The 23,132-nt window shown below is 41.9% G+C and overlaps 1 protein-coding gene across 2 annotated transcripts in view; it reads left to right on the top strand.

The window, feature by feature from the left end:
- ephb3a (eph receptor B3a) overlaps nt 1-11,753 on the top strand; it is a 32,252-nt gene extending 20,499 nt beyond the window's left edge. Inside the window, exons 11-15 of one of the 2 annotated variants that reach the window (XM_020650853.2) lie at nt 497-744; nt 4,860-5,075; nt 5,443-5,592; nt 7,750-7,943; nt 10,081-11,753. In XM_020650853.2, coding sequence (XP_020506509.2) covers nt 497-744; nt 4,860-5,075; nt 5,443-5,592; nt 7,750-7,943; nt 10,081-10,192 — 920 coding nt within the window. In that variant the 3' untranslated portion in view covers nt 10,193-11,753. Of the gene's footprint in view, nt 1-496; nt 745-4,859; nt 5,076-5,442; nt 5,593-7,749; nt 7,944-10,033 lie in introns of both variants that reach the window. The other variant, XM_065953834.1, reaches the window with a different exon arrangement.
- The last annotated feature ends 11,379 nt before the right edge of the window (nt 11,754-23,132 follow it).

The raw sequence follows: 23,132 nt of genomic DNA, 5'->3' as shown, positions 1-23,132 counted from the left end.
TTGAGTCTGTTCTTTTTTTTTTCTATCTTTCTCTCCAGCAGCATGTTGTGTCCTAACTTCACCTTCAAATGACAGTGTGGTCCTGTTCGCCCAATCCTCCCTGTCTCTTTTTTTTTTTCTTTCTCTCTCTCTCCCCCTTGTGAACACTCAGGCACCACATGCAGACCCCCCAAACTCCTTGCCCATCCTCTGTCTCCTTACACTGCTCCCAGGTTGCACACTCGATCGATACCTGCCACTCCCTCTCTCCCCAATATCTTTGACCTGTGATATCCCGTCCCTTTTCCCACGCCTCTTCTCGAGTCCTTTCCCGCAGCTAAAGCCGACCCTCGACTCTCTCAAATCAGTTCCTTCACTCCCGAATCCGACCAGTAACGTTCCCTCTCCTTGCACTTTCCCTCCACCCCTCCTCTCACTCGAACCTCCTCTCCCCTATCACCCTCACCCCCCCCTCCCCTTCCCCGTACCTCTCCCCAACCTTATTTTCTCGAACCAGGCGAGTTTGGCGAGGTTTGCCGAGGACGTCTCAAACAGGCCAGCCGCAGAGAGATGGTCGTGGCGATCAAGACGCTGAAAGCCGGCTACACCGAGCGACAGAGGCGGGACTTCCTGGCCGAGGCCTCCATCATGGGCCAGTTCGACCACCCCAACGTGATCCGGCTGGAGGGCGTCCTGACGAGGAGCTGCCCGGTCCTCATCATCACCGAGTTCATGGAGAACGGAGCGCTGGATTCTTTCCTCAGGGTAAGCTTGGTGAGAGGCGTGTGCCGCGACACCTCTGACAGAGAAGATTACTTTCTGTTTGTATCAAAGCCGAGATGAACACACACACACAGACAGACAGTCATTCACGACACCTCTGGGTTATCGGAATGTTTTACTCTCTGTAAAACACCCCGAGGCGCTCGCTTGCTGAGTGATAGAGATTAAATGTGCAATATAACGCCTGCAGACAGGCATAGTGTCTCTGCCTGACGTGACTGACTGATGCTGACAGGCTTTGCAACGCTCAAACTCCTGGTGGAAAACTGTCACACAGCAGACCTTTGGATACGTTTGCAGCACTGTATTAGAGAGCCTTTGTACAACTGCGGAATACATTACTGATCAGGGTTTGTTACAGACCTCTTCCACCTACACAAACTGCTGAACAAAGGCAGGTGAGAAATGAGGTGTCACACAGTACATTTCCAGCTGCGTGGGGGCCATTACATGTCATTTACATCCAATAAACCTGTTTTCTTGGATGGCTGCACTGTGAGGAAGTCCACTTACTGTAACTGTTCTGCTGGATGAGGTTACTTAATGCTTTCTGCTGGATCCATGGCTTTCTGCTGTTTTTTTTTACCTTTGAGCAACATGTAGCTGGTTGTTTGGAAGTTGAGACATTTTGTGTTATCGGTGAGAGAAGCAGGCTTGTTTTTCGATCTCTGTGTTTAGTGTGTTCATGCGAGAATAATGTTTCACGTCGGTCTGTGGACTTTTGTTTCATAGTCTTATGATCTAGTGCTGCATGTTGCCTGTCTCTATAGACACACAATCTCTCCATTTCCAAATAGTTTAACAATTACACAGAAAAAAAACTCACTCAGACAAATTAGATCTGAATATACAAAATCAGTAAAAAAAGACTTCTGATGTTTTTTTCTACCTGTTTTTGAGGCACAGAGTACCAAACATTTGCTGACACAGTTTTCACTAATGTGTGATGAACTGCCTCGATCTAGTTCCACTCTGAGAGACTTAATTAAAAAAGAACAAAACATTATTTAAGTTAAGAAAAGAGTGTGAATTGTGTATTGTCCTTGGCACTAACACCCCACATGGTGAAGTCTTCATGTATTTAAAGAGGTAGTGAGGCCGAGAGCAGGAAAGGACATCTGAAGAACTTAACCCTGACACTGAAGGAATGGATTGAAGGTGACTGGAGGGGGGAGGAGGGTCGCAATGACTGACAGAGCAGAGAGGACAAAACAGATTTACCAGGATTTATTGAAAGAGGTTGGGCTGAAGTGTGGTTGGTTAATATTTAAAAGTAAACGCACCTACTTATTCTTCAGTAAGAAAAAAAACAACATCTGACGTTATTTTCGGGGGATCGGGACATAATTCCACTCGGACTAATTAACCAAATTTATCGATAATGACAATGATGGTCCGCTCCTGTCTTCATTAAGGGCTTAAAGAATTAGACATTTCATCGAAAATATTTTTGACTGGAAATAAATGAATAGAATTGTTTTCATTTATAATAGAAGGATGAAGAAAATAATTGTCTAAATGTAAAGATCCTCCTTTTCTCTTGGCTTCATTTATATGTAGATTAAATATCTTGGTTCTATGAACTTGGAAGTTGTAATGAACATTTTTAAATATCCCAAAAAGATTAAGTTTCAATTACAACTCTGAAGAAAAAAAAATCACCAGGTTATTTGAAAATGAAATGAAATCGATTTCAGCCCTGCCGCTTTAATAATCCTCACAGTGTGAGCTCGAAGCGACATCTCAAATGAAGGAACCTTTCTTTAAAAATAATGCGAAATTCTTAAATATGTTATTTCTAAGATGTTACATTTTGTGTCTTTGTGGCTTGAAAGAACCGGAGTAATGAGACACCAATAAGAATCAAAATAATTGAGCAATATTTTTTACAATCAATTCGTCGTTGATGTATTGGACGGACTTTTCTTTCGCTGCAGTCATCCTGTGAAACATGTTTACTGACTGTTTTATCAGTCAAAGTGTTTCAGCTCTATATTGTTCTCAGGTAAAGAAAGCAGTTTGAAATAGCTTTGATAACATCTTCATCGATTAATCTGACAATTATTTTCTCAAAAATCCCTTAATCATCTTGTTTATGAGATGTCAGGAAAATAGTGAAAAGCCCCAGGTGGCATCTCCAAATAGCTTGTTTTGTCCAACCAACAGTTTACTGTCAGAAGAGAGGCAGAAAATTGTCACAACCGCGGAGCTGAAAGCAAAATAATTGTCAGCTTTTAAAAAACGGACTGAAATGATGAAGCATTAATTAAGTTATTACCAATTCTTTTTTCCTCTGGTGGAAACATCGATGTGGGATCTTGGACACTGTAATGGACAATATTTACAATTTTCTTGACATTTGACACAGCGGACAATTCAGCCATGGAGTGATTAATCAATCATTAGCCACAGCTCTTAATCACTGAGCACAGCCTGACCCTCTTCCTCCTTCTCACCCTCCTCCTCTCACTCAGCTGTCCCATTATAACACAAACGTTTCCGCGGCCTGTGCTGTCCTCACCCTCGCTCCCCGTGCTGTCACCCGGCCTGTGACTCAGAGGAACTCTGAGTTCTTCTCTAACGAAGAAACCAAAGAGTTAAAAACACACAAACACACTCGCCCGCTGAACAAACTTTCAATGTGTGTCTCATGAGACTTTGTAAATCACCTCCTGGATATACACACACACACACACACACACACACACACACACGCATGCATGCACGTAACATATGCACATGTAAATGCAGATATACAGAAAAAAGTCACACTCACACACACATTCATGCATACACTCGGCTGTGGCTTTGAGCGCCTGCTATGAATCATGGCTGTTTACACATCCATCCATCCCAGCGTGCTTTGCTGTCAGACTTCAGTGAAGTGTGCAGACTACAAAGCAGGATGTTTATGGTTTTGTCATGTCACGTCTTGTGTTCTTTGCCGTCTCTTTCTGGAGTCAAAGACGGGATTGATTATGTCGAAATTGTTTTCTTTCCCCCCCCCCATCAAAACTCTACTTAATATTCAGGTCATGAGAGAAAAGCTCACAGGGTAGAATCAGCCTCTTCAGATTTGCAGAATTTCTCGTTTTTGATAATGGGTAATTGTGTATTGACTTGCGATGGATTGGTGGCAATCCACACACGTGAGGTTTCACGAGGCTTCACAGGCTGGAGTCCTGATTTAGAAGCGTCTCCTGTTCATCCCCCCATGTCACGCTTTGTAAACGTGGAGAATCTTAAATTAAACCCTGAAACCCTGATCTCTGATTTTGTTTCATGCTTCTCAAATGTTAATAAGAAAGGGCAGAAATCTGCAAATGAAGGTCTTTTAAATTAGCATCTAAAAAAGGCTTTGAGCAACACGCATTTATAATTCCAGGATGATTTTTGCTTTAATGTCGAGCAGCAAAAAAACCTGCAAACAAAGCTGTGTTTATCAGGATTAGGTGAGCAAAGTCAGCAAGTTTCTACTAAAAAGGACCTTCTTTTTGCATACATTTTGATATTTAGGTTTTTTTTGTCATATTTTATGCTTATAAAAATGATTACTACCCTATTTTATGCAGCTGCATAGAAATCGCTGATGTTTTTGTGACCTGCCTTTTGTAATTTTATGTCTTTGTGAAGCACGGTGTAACTTGTTTTTTTAAGAAGAGCTCTATAAATTATAATTATTTGGACTAGTTTGGAAGAAAAAGTAAAATCCCTTCAGTTGCCTGGTTGTGATTGTTGCAGCTCCCTCCTTGTTGTTGTGTTGCAGCCAGCATTGAGCGTTAATGGTTTTAGTACGACAGTAAAGACTCTAATTAATCAGCTAATTGGACAGCATGTGTGAAAAGGTCGGCTGTCAGTGACTGTCAGGAGCATGATGACAGATGTCATGTTTATGTGGCCTCAGTGATTGATTGACTCTTTGGTATTTTCTCCTCATCTCCTCTCTTTACTCTTCCCTATCGTCTCCTTCCGCGTATTTCAACCCATCTTTTTTTCTCATTTCTCATTCCCTCGCTTCCCTCGCCTCCCTCATTAACCTCCTCTTCCCCTCCTCCCCATCCCTCTCTGCTCTATCTCTGGCTGCTGTGTTTTTGTAGCTGAACGACGGGCGCTTCACGATGACACAGCTGGTCGGGATGCTGCGTGGCATCGCCTCGGGAATGAAGTACCTGTCAGATATGAACTACGTCCACCGAGACCTCGCCGCCCGGAACATTCTGGTCAACAGCAACTTGGTGTGCAAGGTCTCAGACTTCGGTTTGTCACGCTTCCTGGACGACACGTCTGCTGACCCCACTTACACCAGCTCCCTGGTCAGTATCCCGTGTGTGTGTTTGTGTGTTGACTGTATGCCTGTATACATTTCTAATTGAGTGCCTTAATCTGCCCCCCGTCACTTGCCTCACATGTACATATGGAAGCATGTGACACTGTTCATGTGTGCCAATATTTGCGTTAGTGTGCAAAGCCTTGTGTGAAATTTGCATTAGCTTCTGCATGTCTGTGTTTGCTGTCATGAGACTGTAGTGTGACTGTAGCTGATACCACTTGTGTGTGTGTGTGTGTGTGTGTGTGTGTGTGTGTGTGTGTGTGTGTGTGTGTGTGTGTGTGTGTGTGTGTGTGTGTGTGTGTGTGTGTGTGTGTGTGTGTGTGTGTGTGTGTGTGTGTGTGTGTGAGCAGGGAGGGAAAATTCCCATCCGGTGGACAGCGCCAGAAGCCATCGCCTTCAGAAAGTTCACCTCCGCCAGCGATGTGTGGAGCTACGGCATCGTCATGTGGGAGGTGGTGTCCTATGGGGAGCGGCCATATTGGGACATGAGCAACCAGGATGTGAGTGAGCTTTACATGTTATAAACACACCTCTCTACAGGCTGAATGATCCCTCTGGGAGTTTTGTGTCTATAATTCCGTTTATCCCGCTGGATCGTTTCAGGACACTAAGCTCATTAAAAAAAAAAAAAAAAAAAAACCTAGCTGAATCTCAGATACTTAGAATTTTGTTGAAGTGGGGCCTCGAGCGAGACCCAAAGAATATAAAACATGGGCGTCGTCTCAGTGACGTCAACCGCTGGTTTCAGAATAGGCATCATGAACCCAATGATGGTTGTCGCCATATTGGAAACCATGAACTCCAGTAACTTTGGACGAATGGAGAGGTGGAGGTGGGCTGAATGACACACCTATCTTGCTTGATGAGTTATTATACAGTTTTTACCAAAACATGTTTACTTCTCCTGTAAAAAAATAAGCATTTTAAAATGGGACCCAAACTGGAAACTCAAAAGAACTGCATTTTTTTTTTTTTTTTTTTTTTTTTTGCACTTTTGTGTCAGCTTCCTTGACTGTGAATGTTCCAGACTATTACCTACTGCTTTCACACACTGTCTTAACCCCACTTCATGTAAATACACTAGGATGCTGGCATGAAAATGTCTGCATGAATTCTGGGTGAACAGATGGAGACTTTTGTTTTCAGACATTCAGCCCACCAGGACAACGTCCGAAAATGTTCAGTAGTGCAGTGCAGACGTGAAAGGCACTAAAGTTAGGGCGCCGGCAGAGAGTTTCTTTTGAGCAGTTGTGGCTTTGATTTCCAGTGTGACATGTTGGACCTGCTGTTTTTATCTCCTCATTGCAGATGCTTTTGCAGCTGTGTTCTACTTTTTACCTCCTTATTTACAGCCTTCCCTCCCACTGCAAATCCATACTGCAAAGCCAAACTCCTCACACTAACAAAGGAATACACAGGAAAAAGGCTTTTTATTTATTTTTTTCAGGCGCTGTTACCTGTAGGCTATCTGCACCTCACAGACATCACAACTACAACAGCGGGACTTGCAGCAAAGAAACCTCTTGGTTCCTCCGTCCTAAACAAAAGCACTGAAGCAATGTGTACACCTCCACTTTATTCCCAACGGAATATCTGCTCTGTATTGTGCTTCAAAAAAAGCGACTTGTAAAAGCTGAAAGCAATAAAGCAAAAAAAAAAAAAAAAAAGAATGAATGAAAATGCCAGTAATGTATGTATAACTTTCATAACAAAACCCACATCCAGTAATGAAAGCTTCAAAGTCAAGGCCCTCTTTTGTTCCCAATAGCCTTTTGTGCCTCAGTCATCGCTCAATAAGCAACAGAGTCAACAAATGTGAGATATAAACAGAGGTGCTCGCCGGCTAGGAGTGCGACATAAAAATCAAAGGACAAGCAGCAGGAGGAGAGGAGTGCAGCAGAAATGTTTTATTGTTCCCAAATGGCAATTTTTTATTGTTGTGGGGAGTTTAAAACCCATACAGAGCTTGCGGAGGGGAAAGCAGTTGCTAGGCGAAATCAAATCAATGAGCCAACATTTTCATCCTCCACTTATTGTTTCTCCCATCAATCACGGCAGTTTTGAAGGAGCAACTTTGAGAATCCTAGAGAAAAATTGTTTTTATAGTTTTGTAAAGATGCTGAAGAGAAGATTGGGGTGTGTGGCAGCGTGAGCTGAGACACTTTCTCAAGTGGGACATAATAAACACAGTAACTAAGGATTATTCTCTCACCGCACTAACAAAGGCCAAACACAGTGAGCAAAATACAGATGAGTCAGAGGCTAAAGTTAACACTGTGTAGAGGCACCACATGAAACATGATTTAATCCGTCTTTGTAACATAGTCTGGGTTGATATCTTGCACAGAAATGCCTCAGTTATCGCTGTTTCATTTATAAGCGCCACAATATGGTCATTTTTTTATTTATCTATTAGTCAGTGACTATTTGTGACTCACTTACAGCAGGTTCAGGCCTAACACACACTTTGAAAATCACTGCATGAGACATTTTACCCAACATTGACATTGTTAGCATGTTAGCATATACATGTTAGCAAGAAGCCCCACTGTGTCAATTTAGGCATGACAGAGACCTTTTCAGACTGTTTTTAGCCTTTTTACTCTGTTAATTGATGGCTGGATAGATAGATCTGAACTTGGTGTCCTGTCTCGCAGGTGATGACGGCAGTGGAGCAGGACTACCGGCTGCCTCCGCCCATGGACTGTCCAATGGTGCTGCACCAGCTAATGCTGGAGTGCTGGATGAAGGAGAGAAACCTGAGGCCCAAGTTCTCCCGCATCGTCAGCACCCTGGACAAGTTGCTCCGTAACGCTGCCAGTCTGAAGGTGGTGACCAGTTCCTACTCAGGGTACGTCTCTCTGCTGGAACTGAGGAAGCCACTTCCACTAATATTTGTTTCATAGTTGAGTTTCTTCTTACATAAAAAAGTTTTTCACTTTGGATAGAAACTGTTTCCTTTTGAAAATGCTTTATCTCAGTTCTTTTTTTTTAAAGAGAAAAGCACTTCTTTGTTGCCAACTTGGCAAATTACTCAGAGATTGAGAAACTCTTCAGACAAACTTGCTGAATTTACTTTTTAAATAGCAGCAGCAATAAATGCTCTTACTGGATTTAAAGGATATGTGAAGAGGGACAAAAGTGAGAAAACTCAGCACACAACAGCAACCAAAGCTTAGATTGTAAAAGCAGAAGCTCATAGTAGAATTGCTTTGATATTTCATAACAAATTTACAGGAACTTTTGTCAAAAGTTTGCTGTGTTCTTGCAGTCCGGCTGCTACTGTAGCTGACCTTTGTTGAAAATATAGTTGCATTATCCCGCTGCTGGGCTCTTCATATAAGCACCAAGTGCTTTTGAGGTTTTTCTACAATAACAGCAGGATACTTTTAACACAAAGAAGGATGATGCAATTCCCTCCTTTTCACCTTGTGTGAGATGGTCCTCTATATTGCACATGACGGCTGTGAAGTGAAGGATGAAGACCACTTGTGGTGCGAAGCCGAGAGGAGTTGTGTGTCTTAGTTTGTTAGAGTAAGATGTCGGTGTAAAAAATAACGGGCTGGACTTTTTTTTTTAAAAAGACACAAAGTCCATGTTTGCTATGTTCTTATTGTTTTTGCTTTTAGTTGATTTTGAAGGATTTTTCTTTGACTTGAGTTTTTTCTTTTTTTTTTTCTAGTCAGTCATCTGCTTGTTTTCCCCCTTGGAAGTGAAGGAGTTGACTTATTCATAGGTAGCCGTCCTCAAGCGGAGGATTGTTTTTTAACTTTGTTTTGAGCGCAGTGACTCTGAGTGTTTCAGATACTTTCACTGACATGTTTGTTCTGAGTTTTGTTCGCCTGGCATCCAGTCAACAATATGATTAGTGCTGGATCCTTAGCTCTGTAGTGATGTATTATGAATTAAGCGCACATCCTCAACTCTGTGATGGCTTCCTGTTTCACAAAAGGCTGAATTCATACATACAGTATCCAGGTCTGGTGCCAGCTCCTTGGCTCAGAGTTCCACTCTAACACGGAGCCCCAAGGGCGACTCCTATGCCAGGATTCGGGCTCAGTGAAGCTAATTGTGTGTGGAAATGTAATGGCTGACCTCGGTTTAATTCCCCCTATACTTGGCTGGATGCTGGAATGTAGGTGATAGGACAGACAGCAGCCAGAGCTGCTGATGTGGAAAAGCAGGAGGTGATGAAGTGTGAGTAATAAGGGAGATTGAGGAGAAGCTAAAAGAGAGGAATGTGTTTAATTAGGTTGCTAATGAGCTTTTTAATGCATCAGGGAAGAGCTGCCCAATGCTTGGATGGGCCAATAGGAAGGGGATATTCGTGTGTTTGATGCTTATGTGTGTATGTTTTGCTTCGGAGCAGATTACATGCCAGTGATATATACACGGACTCGTCTGTATTCAACAGTAAGAGCGATGGACAGAGCAGGAGAAGAAAGAAAAGGTTCATGTTGTCAGAGCACGATTCAGGGAGCGTCCCCCCCTGCGTTTGCGTCTCTGTCTCCCCCTCACCTGCCTTTGACTGCTTGTTGATGTTGGGGCAGATAAGAAAAGGAGGGAGAGGATATGAGATGCAGCGCTATCTGTAGAGTATCTTCAGCCACAAGGGCCTTAAAATCAAGGACACTGGCCGAGGAACAAAGGACACTGCCGCCTTTTCCAAGATAGCTGAGAAATATGTTGAACTTTTATTAAAACTGGAGATGTGATGAATAGATTTGGCTCTGCATTTCAGTCGGACTTTATTTATCGCAGATGAAGCTCTCGATCAGCACATTTTCACTCTCCTCTGTTTTATTGTTTATATCCACGAGGTCTAAGGTGCAAATACTCTGCAGAATGTAGCTACATGGACGCAAAGATGGATTAGACCTTTATCCACCTTCAATGAGAGCACTTAGCAAAGTAATAATGAGCTGTGTCTTTTGTTTAAAGTGGCTGTGAACCTGCTGCTGACCCGTGAGGCTGCTTTGTGTTGGCAGGGATTTGCTGCGGCTCGGGGGGACCCTGCCAGGACACAACAGGAAGAGTCCGGACAGCAGTCAGGAAATCGTTCGGCAACAGATGAGCCAAACTCTCCCCATCCGTGTATGAGCCGAGGATACAGAGCGGAAAAAAAAACTACCTGAAAAACTCTGACGCCAAGAGCCTGATGTAACATAAAAAGAAGATTAAAGATGGAGGAGACAGAACGAGGACCGTGTTGGAGATTTCTTTTCCAACTGGAGATTTAATGTGCGTTTCAAAAGACTTTCCATTGCAGTGTGTGTGTTCACTACTTGACACTTGTGGATTTGTGACTATTGACATAAACCAAACTTCCTATTGCCCCTTCTCAGGTTGTGTTTGCATGTCTGCATGTGTTTTCTGCTGGTTGGGAATCAGTCTTTCCCCCCCTCCCCCGCCCGCCCGCCCGCCCTCAGCCTGAGGACTCAGTGCCAAGACAAAGCTTGAAACAAACTTTTAAAGACAACTCCAAACCTTCCTGTACATCTTCAACCCAGTTGATCTTTTCCCTTTGATTCTTTTAAACCCAACCAACTCTCTTCTGTTATTTTGTTGATTTTAAGGAACAAGAAAAAAAAAAAACCCACCTTTCATCTGCTTCCTCTTAAATACTGTCTTCCACATGTACTGGGAGACAAACTTGTTACAAATGTGTACAAAGCGTCCAAGTCTTCACAACGTCTCCCCTTCAGAGCCGAGATGGAACTGACACTGTGCGGGACACGTCATGTGCATGCCAAAGTGGAAACTTATTCACGAGAAAAGTACAAATAAGTTCCACGTTTGCTGTTTGCTTTGGTGGCATTTAGCTGTGCGGACTTTAAAGTCCTGGTTTTTCTTAACCTTGTTTGATTCATATACGCATTGTTTTTGAATGCTAAGTTATTACCTTATTATTGCAAAGAAGTGTTTTTTTTGTGAGTGTTTTTTACGAGCACCAGGGCTTAACTTTTTTATTACTCTGCTTGTTTTTTTTTCCCCCCCACACACATTAACAAACCAGACAGACATGAATGAGTGGATTAAGGAGGACATTCTCTGCAATGACAGAATAGTTACCTTCCTAAACACTGAAGGGACTTAGTGGAGATCAAGTGTTCTTCAAATGAAACGCGCCAGTGGTAGTGCTGTAGTGTAAATGTGTCACAGATCAGTGGGAAATAAAAGGTCACTGTCTAGATTACAAGTTTGCAACCTTAATACTGACCTGGAAAAAATTGATGTAGAACAAATTCACTCTTTGGTTCATTTCTCCTGATCTGTGTTTATTCCAGCACGCCAGCTGTCAGAGCAGTAATCTACAACAACTGCCTGTAAATACTATATTTCTATTAGAGCAGTCAGCTCAGCATTCACTACAATCTGACCTGACTGTGGCCTCTCTATGACCCTCGTTTATATGCTTGTTTGGTGTGGAGGAGCGAACAAATGAAGAAATTCCAGTTTAATGGTCATTACATATCTGAAACTAAATGTGACATTGAAAGAAGAAAATGTGTGTCTGTTCGGGCAGACGTTTTCCTGTGCAATTAAGGGTGTATTAGGTTGTAAAAAAAGAAAAAAAAATGCCAGAAAACCAGAAACGAAAATAAGTATTTCTCTTTCAGTATTTTTACGATAATCATATGCAAATAAATTATTAAACAGATCTCTGGTATTCTCTTTGATTTCTCGGCGGGTTCACCAAGGCTGGAGTTTCAGGTTTCTCTTATCCGCGCATGAAAAGAGGGAATAGCAAGTGGGTTTCACCTCCTCAGTTTGGAATATCGCAGCAGCTCCGGATTGAATTCATTAAGATTTAAGGTTAATCAAAGCATGGTCCACGCGGCTCACCAATTAGCGAGACCAAAGGACTATTCCGGGGATTTCTTGAAGCGTCTCTGCTGGAGACGCTTCAAGGAAGCAAAGATAATCTGGCTTCACACCAAGAGTCAGTGTTGTTTGGCTTTAATCTGCCAGCCAGGAGACAAACTGGGTCTCTCTCCCTAACCGGAGCACATGAGTGAAGCTGTCACCTTCTGTTTTTATTGACACAGCGGTTGCTCGTCTATTGGAGCTCCAGGGAGTTCATACTTTTTCCATTTTTTTTTGGATTCTCTGCTCACACAACGGCAGTATGATCGGCTACCAAAGGGAGCACTGGTTCTGTTGTGTTCTCTGCATGTCCTCTAATCATCTCTGCTGCTCCCACAGGATGTGTACACAGCAGGTCATCATGAAGGCCTTCAGAAGTAAATCGAAATGTGTTCATACGCAGACGATGTGAGGCTGAGTGTTACTCCCCTCAGTGACTTTGGAAGCACGACATTTATCATCTGTGTCAAAGCTTTGTAGCTAGATCGCTGATACGTGCTGTGTGGTGGTGTCGCTGCTCTTACCGTTCATAGAAAGAAAAGATGTGAAGACGTGCTTGACCTTGGAAATGAATAATATGCATGCAAGGCTGCTGAGGAAGAAGTCCAGTGAAAAGCTGTATTTGCATCTATCTTGAAGAGGTTCCAGCTTTTTTTAATGAGCTCTGAAACACAGAAAAATAGTTTTTTTAAATGTGTTTGCTTGGTATTTTCATTGAGATCTGACACAATGTCAAAATTGAGATTTCGCATCCTGTTTACCATTAGGCATTTGATGCTTTTCCAGCCTTTTGCAGGCCGCTTTAGCTCCGGCTCGCCGCACATCCCGGCAGAGCTGGGTGACATATTTTTCCACCCGCCGCAACTCAAAGATGATGCAAAATGGCAGCAAACCTAAAGGAAAATATCTCATTATCGTATTACTGACTATTAGGGTGATGAGAAATCGGCGGCGACAGTTCCTCACAGAGATTTTAATGAGCGTGCCTCGTGGAGGGAAAGCTGAGGAAGTGATGGCAGGATGACAGACAGGTTTTATTTCATGGCTGCTGGTTGCTCATCACTGACCGGACAGTCTGCGGTTCAACGTCAAATCCCTGCATCATCAGCCCAGTGATCCCCACGATTACTGCAAGATTAACAGCAGCTCTGCTGTTAAACTGGACGAACATAATCACACATTAACACCAGCCGAGACAGGACACAGAAAAAAAGAGGACACATAAAGTCTCTGCAAAAAACACATTCAGATGTAGAACTGTACACTCTACAGCGCCCACTCAAACACAGATCTGCTGGACTGGTAGTGATTTGCCAGATTTAGCTGCTCCTCCTTGTATACCCCTTCTGGATGCACCAGTGTGTTCTCCTCCAAAGCTCAAAGCTCTCATTTGCCATCCTGTCCAAAGCAAGTTTAATGCCTCCAATTACAGGGGGTCTGCAAGCAGGCAGATTTGGAGCGAAGAGGCTTGGCAGGAGAGTTTGCTACGCATCAGGGCCTTTTAACAGAGTAGTGATTTGCTGCTGCTGCTGCTGCTGCTGCTGCTGAAGCTGCCTGCACCCGCTCATCAATGGAAAAGTACCCTCCTTATATATTGAAGCGGCATGCAGCACTAAGCCCAAACTGTGAGGAGAGACACACAAAAAATATCAGGGCTTTTTAAAAAAAAAAAAACGCTGTGCCCTTGATGTGAAGGAATTTCTGCATCTCTGCACCGCAAGCACAAATGGAAATCAAAGTCTTTTCAACAGTGATTTTCATGTCAAATGGGCTGTATTTTAATTGAATCTTCTGGAATGTGTACAGCAGAGCGTCATGGTGCAGTGCATTCAAAGAAGATAGCTGCAGAAACATAACATGTTTTATGGTGCATTAAATATATGGCAGTCAGGGGAAAGCTTTTGTCTTCTTCATGTTATATTCTTAATGAACCAGCTCCCACTTCGACAGCTAGAATATTTAAATGTTCCTTTTTAAAATGACTTGATAGTCTCTTAAATTTTGTTTGTATAAATCCGAAAGAGGCCATTTTCATTAATAATCACAATATGTTATAGTTTATACAAGAAGCAGAGAGATGTTAAAAAACAGGCTGACTTGTTGACAACCTGAACTACTGCAGCTGGAGATTAAGATGCATTTAAATGTGTAATCGATTACTCACAAAGAAATTCATAGACACTAATTAATCATCGATAAAACCTTCAAAAGGGGTTTATGATTTCTCAGCTTTCCTCTGATTTGACACTAAATCTATAATTCAGAATGAAGCCACACTTTATGAGACCTTATTCTTTTTTATTTAATCCAAATTAATGGATTACATTTTCCATTTCTTGTAACCCGATTATTGTAATCTTGTTAAAGATAATCCGTCACTCCCTTACCCTGGTCTTCAAGCATCATATCTAAACGTTTCAGCGAGCTGCAGCACTGAACGCAACGGTGCTATTTGCTGCAGCACCACGTCTAATGAACAATATAAATGGGGAGATTCAAAAACCTCTCATTATAGAAACACTCAATTTTCCCCTCAAATGATTTCTTCACATTTAATTAAAAACACACAAACGACTTACACACACACACACACACACACACACACACACGCAAACAAAACATGTACACAAACAAGCCTGTGATGGTAAATCATGCCTCTATCTTTCCCCTTCTTTTTCCTCCTATAGCTTTTTACCTCACGAAGGCCTTCAGTGGGACTGATGATCAGCATGACAGTGCACTTTGTGCTCACAGAGACCTCCCCACCTCTGCCCGTCAGTGGCTCCGTCTCTGCACTGTGTGATCCATTAAATGGCCTCTGAAGGCTGGGCCATTGATTAATGTGTGTCAGTAAATCCAACTGGTTTGAAGGACAGGGGGCCGGGGAATCAGAAAAGTGGCTGTTGGCTGCTAGCTTAGCATTAAGACTAGAAAAAGGGAGGGAATAGTCCAAATCTAATTTTGTTCTCCTTCGTACAAACCTAGAAGTGTATAAAAATTGCCTCTTAATAAAGGGTTATGTGCCAGATTATTTCTTGGCGGGGACCAGAAACTTCCTGGAGTCTCAGTTGATTGCCCGGCAACGGGTCCCAGCCAAGAAACAGAGCTGAAATGAAAGCAACATATTCATAGTTTTGTCGCTAAAAAAACCCGAAACTGAAATCCTTTTGCTAAAAAAAATGAACGGTATAATACAGCCTATTTCCCCACTCCAGATAAGGATGGCCATTAAAACAAAAATGAATACTGCATGTAACGTTGTTGTTTATGAAACTTTTCTGTATTACCCTTCACAATCACAGCGTAAATGTCATGGTGCCACTAAAGAGACAATTCCCTGAGTCTTAACATGTCTCTGATAACATCAGCACAGAGTCAAATGCTTCAGACAGGAGGGATAACAGCGCTCTTCTATGTAAATCATAGAAGAGCGTGTTGGGGAGTATCAGCACTTCTGCAACGGTTAGATTTAATTGGTGTTGTAGTTTTTGTAAGCTCAAAGAGTAATCTTTGTCTAAGTCTATTAAAATTACAAAGGTTTCATTGTCTATTAGAGTCTGTTGCAGTGGATGAAAATGTTCCTCAGAATATGGAAACATAACCTAAAGAAGAAGCTTTCATTTTTAACAAAGACTGATGAAAGAGATTGCGTTGAGTTACAGAGACCGGAGGAACAGAGACTAAGCTGACGTCAGAAGTTCAGCTCTCTGAAGTCACGCCGAGACAAAAACCAAAGTGAAAAGACAATTTGTGTTTCACCAGAAATGCTTAAAGTCACTCTGAGGAACTTTCATGTTGTGTTGATTTTGTTTTCTGTAATAAATAAATCTCATCCTGCTTCATGTTGATGGTTTAACATACTGTGAAAGTAGCAGCAGTTGTAATATCTTAATGAAATACTTGATCGAGATAAAACATGGATTTCTGAGCTTTAGAGGAGCCGTTGAACAGACTCAGGCTAGTCGTTTCCTCGTTTCCTTGTTAATATAAAATAAAAAGCTACTGGATTTAGCTACATATTTATTGTACGCTCACTTGAAAGTGGTTTCAAAGTCTAGGCAACCATAAGCTGATATAATACGACTGAACATGCCACCCATGACTCTGACTCTGACAGGCTGCTGATCTGATCATTCAAAGCTTAGCTGTGTCTGTGTTTGACTAGGAAGCCAAGACAGCGCTGCCATGTCGCCTTGTGGTGAAAAAAGTCCAGGAACAACTGCGACAGTGTCCATTGTGCCCTGTAAAACTAAAACAAAATCCTTCCTGATGCAACATCTGAAAGACCACATGTGACTGCTGGGATGCGTTTCAAAGCAGCAGAGCAGGGAGCTCTCATGAAAAGAGGGGGCTAGCAGAGATCATTAGCATGCATGTGAATGGGCTGGAAAGAATGAGCAGATTATGCATTTGTATGTTTGCTGATGAGATAGAGGGGTTTAGGTTCCTCAGCCCAGTTTGAATCACAAATCCCCCACCAGGGGAGGGGAAAGGCCAGGGATAGAGAAGAGCAGGAAGAGACAGACTTTAGGCTTTTGAGTAAACGTGGTGGGGAGGGGGTGTGTGTGTGTGATGCTGTGGTCTCAGAGCAGATGTCCCAAATTGAAAAAGAAAAGAAAAGAAGACCAAAGGGGGGGGGGGGGGGAATTGGTGGATCCTGAGCTTTTCTCCCATCTCTCTAAATCTGCAAAGTATCCGTGTGGAGCATCAGGGTTGATCACACCGCAGTGCTGCCAGTCAAAGTTTGGAGAGGTTGTTTTCAGAGCCCCCCCCCCCCCTGCTCCCCTTTTTGTTGTGGCCTGTGAAGCGTGTTAGCAACAAGGCCGTGAGCGAGAAAAGGCTGGCTTCAGGGACTCTTGTCTACATGCGGAGGGCTGCACAGTTCGCTGGAAAGATGAGGAGAGACAAGGAATAAAAACACTTCCTCTCTCTGAGTCGGTGTGTCGCTCTGACTCGTCCTGTTACAGGGCTCGACACCGCTGATGTTGACACTGATATTTGTCAGTGCTGGTTTGTAATTAAATGGGAAGAGGCTGTTTGACCGAAATGACTTCTTTTTGTCTGTATCACAAAGAAACACAAACACACACACACACACACAGAAATGCACAGGCGGATCTTATCGCCCCAAAACAACCTGTATATTGTAAATAAATGGCCTGCCAAGCATTTGATGGGTTAGCTAGAAATCCCAAATGCTTATACTACCTTGGCTGCTTTCAAGTAATCATCCCCATGGTAACACCTGACACCAGCTATTCATCATGCAGCCCATATAAACTGCAACATATTCCCCACAACAAGTCACACAGGCAACTTTGTTTTGTGTACCTGCTGCCGACAAATAGCCACTAAAACATGTCTGTGCATGATGATGTGTTCAGGATCAAATCTACTCATTAGTCCGAGCTGCACATCCTCTCTGAATGTGTGTGCGCGGGCATGTGTGAGCTTTATGCTTGCATCATGCACTTCCCGAACATTAATTGTGAGTCATAGGCGTTAATGTGACAGGTGAGAGTGAATTTGTTAAGATGGCTTTGACTCTAATGCGCTGCAATAGTTTATATCAGGTAGTCGTGCGTGCGACGTCAGTGGATGAATATTCAGGAATCAGAGCCGCATTTAGCACCAACACAAGCAGAAAGGGAAATTCTTTGGCTTCAGATTAGTCTTGATGAGGATACACACATCGTACAAATAGTAGGCCTACTGTATGTTATTTTTTCTCCTCACACTGGCTGTGTTTGAACCATCTGTCAGTGATATTGATGTTTCTCACAGAGGGCTACAGGGCGCAGAATGAAGGAGAGGAGCGAGAGAGAGGAAATATTGGTGGGATGTAGCTGCACACATCTTCTCATCACTCCTTCACAGAGAGTCTGGGGGCAAAGAGAGAGAGAGAGAGAGATTCAGGGTTTTATCTGGGAGCTGGACTGCATCCAGTTTTCCATGGTGAAAGATCTGTTCAGATCCAAGTGAAAATGAAAAGTTAAGTGTTGTGTACTTTAAAGTAAGAAGTCATTAATGAAAAGAGTTATCATTAGGGGTTTTACTTTGTCAAATCTAAGTGGTCACATTTAGCCAATTGTCAACTAGATGGTCGAATGTCTTTTTTGGGGGGCGCTCATTGACCCATATTCTATTTTCAACAGAAGCGACTAACAACATAATTGAACTATTTGTCTTCTAGACTTTGAACAACAGTTTATTCTATGATAGGACTAGATCCATCCTTTTCTCACTCAGTCTGCAGTACAGAGACCTTGATATCACGTGCCGATTTACAGAAGGTTCATAGTTTAGCTAGGTACAAAACTGTATTTATCTATGTTGCACAGAGAAACAACTAGCTGATCAAACATCAAACACTGAAATGAGGCCAGGGAAACTAAGAAGATTTAAAGACCAAGCGACATGCTGCTGCTCCAATCCCTCAAAATGGAATAGTCCACCTTAACCTGTTCAAAAAATCCACCTGAAGCCATGAACAGACCACAAGTCAGACCACCGACAAAGAAACCACGACTTTTACTGTCTTTTGACTTAACAATTGGAGATTCATTTTACTCTCTGGTAGGGATGTGGATGAGTACTTGTTAAATAATTAATAATCAGTTACAAAATAGTTGTAATCGCTGATGGTTTTATAGTCGACATTATTCTACATTTTATTCCAGTAAATAACCTGTGTGCTTATAAGGTTAAAAAAAGAATCGGAACTTAATATTAATCCTGTGAGAGCTAGCTAGCTAACAGATTAAGCCTAGCTGGTGAAACCAGTCCTGACCAGACCAGTGCAAAAAAAAAGAAAAGCATGGCATGGCAGCACTTTGACCTGGATGAAGGAAGAGATATGGTTACGTGTAAATCATGTCTGGCGGTATTTAAAATATGAAAAAGAATACATCTTTGATGTTGAACCTTCTCAAATAACTATTCTCTGTTGTGCTGCTGATAGTGTGACGATCAAATTGTTGCTGTTTGTGCCGGTACACAGGAAGTAGGGGGGTTGAAGAACCCCCTGAAATCAGGCACAATTAAAACCATCATCTTATCAAAACAAACTGTTTTTGTTTGCAACCAAAAAAATAAACAAAAAAAATGATGATACTCGAGTACTCGCTTTAACAATGGGACGAGTGATGTGGAAAATGTTGCATTTCCACACCCCTACTCTTCGGATCATAATAATCCAACAAAAATGGCTTGCAAATTCATGTTATTTTAAAATGAGTATTTTACATTGTGAAATCTGTGAACTAGTCTTCAACAATTCATCCACATGTATTTAAAGAAATTCCATCACAAACAAAACAAACTGCAGTGTGGACACAATCTGAACAATTAAGCCATCTCCAGAGACTAGCATCTGTAGCACTTAATCCTAATCCAGTCAAAGATTTCATCCAAACTAGGGATGTCAGAAGAAACTATTAAATCGTGATCAATTAAGGTTTAAAAATCAATGCATTCTGTATTAATTACACGCTTTTTTTATCACTTAAGACGCACTGTAGGTCAGTCGCAGCCACAGAAGTGTCTTCCTGTTGTCACAGTGATGGAGAAGAACGACACTGCTGAATCTTTGAATGTCTCATTTCACTTTAAAAAACTTCTAACCAGAAAGAAACTGACAATTATATATTAAATTAGAAACAGAGCACCCCCATATACAGCTTGAATGGAATAATCTTTGCTTCATAAACAGGTGTTTGACTGACAGATTGGCAGTCGACTGACAACTGACGAATCGTCAAAGTAAGACTATTTGGGGTCAACCCTAGTTCTCATACTTCCATTAACTTAGCTTCACTTACAGGTATAGTGCCACTATTGTTGCTTTAAAGTCAAAAATGTAACATTGCATTGCTTAGTGTGATCGTCAACAGAGTACAAGCATGGACACTACTTTTTTACTTTTAGATCATCTTATTATTAAAACATGTAAACAGTAGTGATTCTGACACTTATTGAATGCTAAAAGTTAACTGCTGTTTGCGATACCACAAACACTAATTGATGAAAGCTTGTTAGCATCTAGTTCAGAGCAATTCAGCCTCACTGAGCTGCCAGCTTGACTGTGTACGCTGAGGTTTATTTAAATACAGATCTCTGTGTGCTTTTCTCGTCTGCAGTATTTGAAAGGCCTAATATGGCACAAAGAGAATGTCTTTTAAAGTGTTCTTCAAGCTGAAAGTTTGCAGTTCATTGTTTTGCTTTGCTTCAAAGACTGTAGCAGAAGAAAGAAGACAGCTAGAGGTTCTCTATCTGTGGACTGCAGATAATGAGGCGGTATCTGTTAGCAGGAAGAGAGCAGAGCCGGACCAAAGCGTCAGTCCACGGAGAATCAGCATCTCATCCAGTCAAACAGTAGCATAAGGTTAGCTACATCCTGAATTCCTCCAGGTTTAATATCTCCATCAAAAGAAGATCAAAAGGAAGGGATTAGAGCAACATAACAGAGGTAAGTGTGGAGAGGAGTCTTCGCTAAACTCCACAGCGCTTTTGATACTGCTCATCCCTGCCAAAACCGTAGCCATGGCAACAGTGTAGAGGGAAGTGTGCAGCATTGATAAGAGTGCGACAGGGGATGAAGGGGTTGACAGATCATTTTGGAGAAGTCTGACCCTTCTGCAGAAGGACCGTCGTCTTGTCTGGGAAATTAATACCATACGCAGATGGTGTGTAGAGATTGACAGTCTCGGACCCGGCTCTCTCTTCTGTGGTAGCAATTTAACACATATCATACTACAAAGTGTTAACTTCAGACACCAGAGAGGGTATTTTCACACTGTAAATGTCTGTGACTGTGGGTCTCTTCTTCAAGTCCTTCAGGATTTATCTGCTGTGCCAAGCTTACTCTGCCTCACATTGTTAGGGAAATATGCACAAAACTGCACTTCCATGCCTTTAGCCGGGCTTTAGCACGCTGCTTCAGTAATGGATGTCATGCAGAAATAGACGTTCAGCATCAAGGGCTCCAGTTTAAAAGGAGAGGAAGACATGAGACGTCAAATTAAATATTGACACTCTCGCTCCTGCCTAATTTGTTAAAAAATTGCACTTCTTGCAAGTCTGATTTTGTGTAAACAAGGGTAGGAAGAAAAGACGTGCTAGCTAAAGAAAACCGCTGGGAATGCTTATTTGCTCTCTCCGGCTCTCAACACAAGAACAGAGAGAAAAAGAGGAAGAGGATGAGAAGAGTACAGTAAAAAGGCCTCCAGCCTGCCTCAGGGGCAGCACGCCGGATACAGCGTCTGATTTCACAAACAACGTTCATTTTTGCACCACTGATTCAGCCAGAGTGTTCTTAATTAGTAAAAAATGGACACTAATTGAGCCCCAGCTGTATGTTGAAAAAAAACAAAAAAAAACACCAAAAAAGATGTGAATCTCTAAGCGCGCACACACACACACACACTCACACCCAAGAGCTCCAAGTCTCTCTGATCCTCTTCTCCCCCCTGAGCTCCGTCTGTTCACTCATGGAGCGTAGCCGCTTGTTAGCACACTGGGAGATTTGTAAGGATAATGAAAAGTCGGTACATGATGGGAGATTCTGCAGGAAGAAGAAGAGGGTCTTTGGGACTTGTTTTTTTTTTTTCTGAAACATGTCCTGCAAGTGCAAAAATACCTCCAGTTTTCATGATTAAAGCCAAAATGTTAATCTTGTGCTAAAGTCAACATATGGGTTTGCAGTCTGCACTTTACAGCACAAAGATCTTTTTAAAGCACACAATTTCAGTTTGAAGGAGCGTAAATATGATTTCAGGCTCTCAGCCAGACTGACTCAGCTAAGTGAACTAACACAACAAACTTGAAAGCTGACTTAACTAAAACATGTAAATGGGCTTTTTTCCGCAATGCTAATGAAAATGTAAATTCCCACTAAAATAAACTGTACAGCCAGAAGGCGAAGTAGAAACTGTTAAATAAAGTGAATCTGTGTTTTCACAAGCACGGAAAAGCTACATGTTTTTACTCTGAACACAAATCTGTGGATTTGAAATAAGCCTGTCTGCTTTCAGCTGAACATGCTCATTGGTTATAATCGCCTTTTAAAGTTTTAAAGATGTTCACTGACAGATGTTTTCTTGTTGTTCTCACACTAACATGTCACACACATTGATCATGCTAATTACAGTCATATTTGTCTCACATTCGCTGCTCCATTTTTAGTCGCCTGTGTGGCAGAATCATGCAGCACCATGTGTCCCTTTAGACCCACTTACTGAGCTATTAGCTAACACAGTTTATTGACAAACAGAATCATTAAAATAGCACGCTTTGTAGTGCAAGAAAACATTCTAATAATGCCTCAAGTAAATGTATAAACTCCCTAAAGAGTTATCTTTTTAATATTCATTAAAATCATGTTGCACTCACAGCTGCTGACTTCTTAAGGTCAAATGGCTAATCCAGTCAGCCCCCTGAAAGTGCATAATATTATGGAAAGCATTATAATGCATGGCATGTTTGCAAGTTATAATCTATTTTACTCTTATAAGGGTTTATCCAATTTGCAATATGTCAGAAAACCTGTTAAATCTTTCTTAATTAAACATAATGAAACCAGTTGAACTGTTTCAGATAATTAACAATCAGTATGTTAATGATGTTACATGCTCCTCTATTGAAACAAAGCTTGTTTAATGCTTTATACTATACTATGCTTGCTATAGAAGTGGTGGCCAGTTGGGACACATTGTCTTGATGATGATTCTTCATAGTTTGAAGGATTCAAAATGCAGAAAATGACACCCAACCTTTTAGCCCCAGTCGAACTCTGAGGCTTAAAATGTGCTTTTCTGTTTCCACAAGTTTCGTAGAAGAAAAAGGTTTTCTTGTGGGTTTTCATGTCTCAATCGTGCCCTGGTCATCAAAGAACTGGCAGAAATTCAGGAATTCAGACGCTCTGTAATCTGATTTTAGGAGGACTGCAGAAGAAGACATGTTCCTGCTGTTTCTGCTGTAAACAATTAGACATAGAAACAAGGACAGAGGGAGTGTGTGTGCGTGTGTGTGTGTGTGTGTGTGTGTGTGTGTGTGTGTGTGTGTGTGTGTGTGTGTGTGTGTGTGTGTGTGTGTACAGGTAAAGAGGAAGAATAAAGTGGATGAAGCTCTTTAAAACATAATAAATAATCGTAAAACCTATCAATACCATGACCTC

The sequence above is a fragment of the Labrus bergylta genome, chromosome 4 (assembly GCF_963930695.1).
Source record: "Labrus bergylta chromosome 4, fLabBer1.1, whole genome shotgun sequence".
Classification (NCBI taxonomy): Eukaryota; Metazoa; Chordata; class Actinopteri; order Labriformes; family Labridae; genus Labrus; species Labrus bergylta.
The sequence above is the reverse complement of the archived record's forward strand: the minus strand, read 5'-3'. Positions and strand labels throughout refer to the sequence as shown.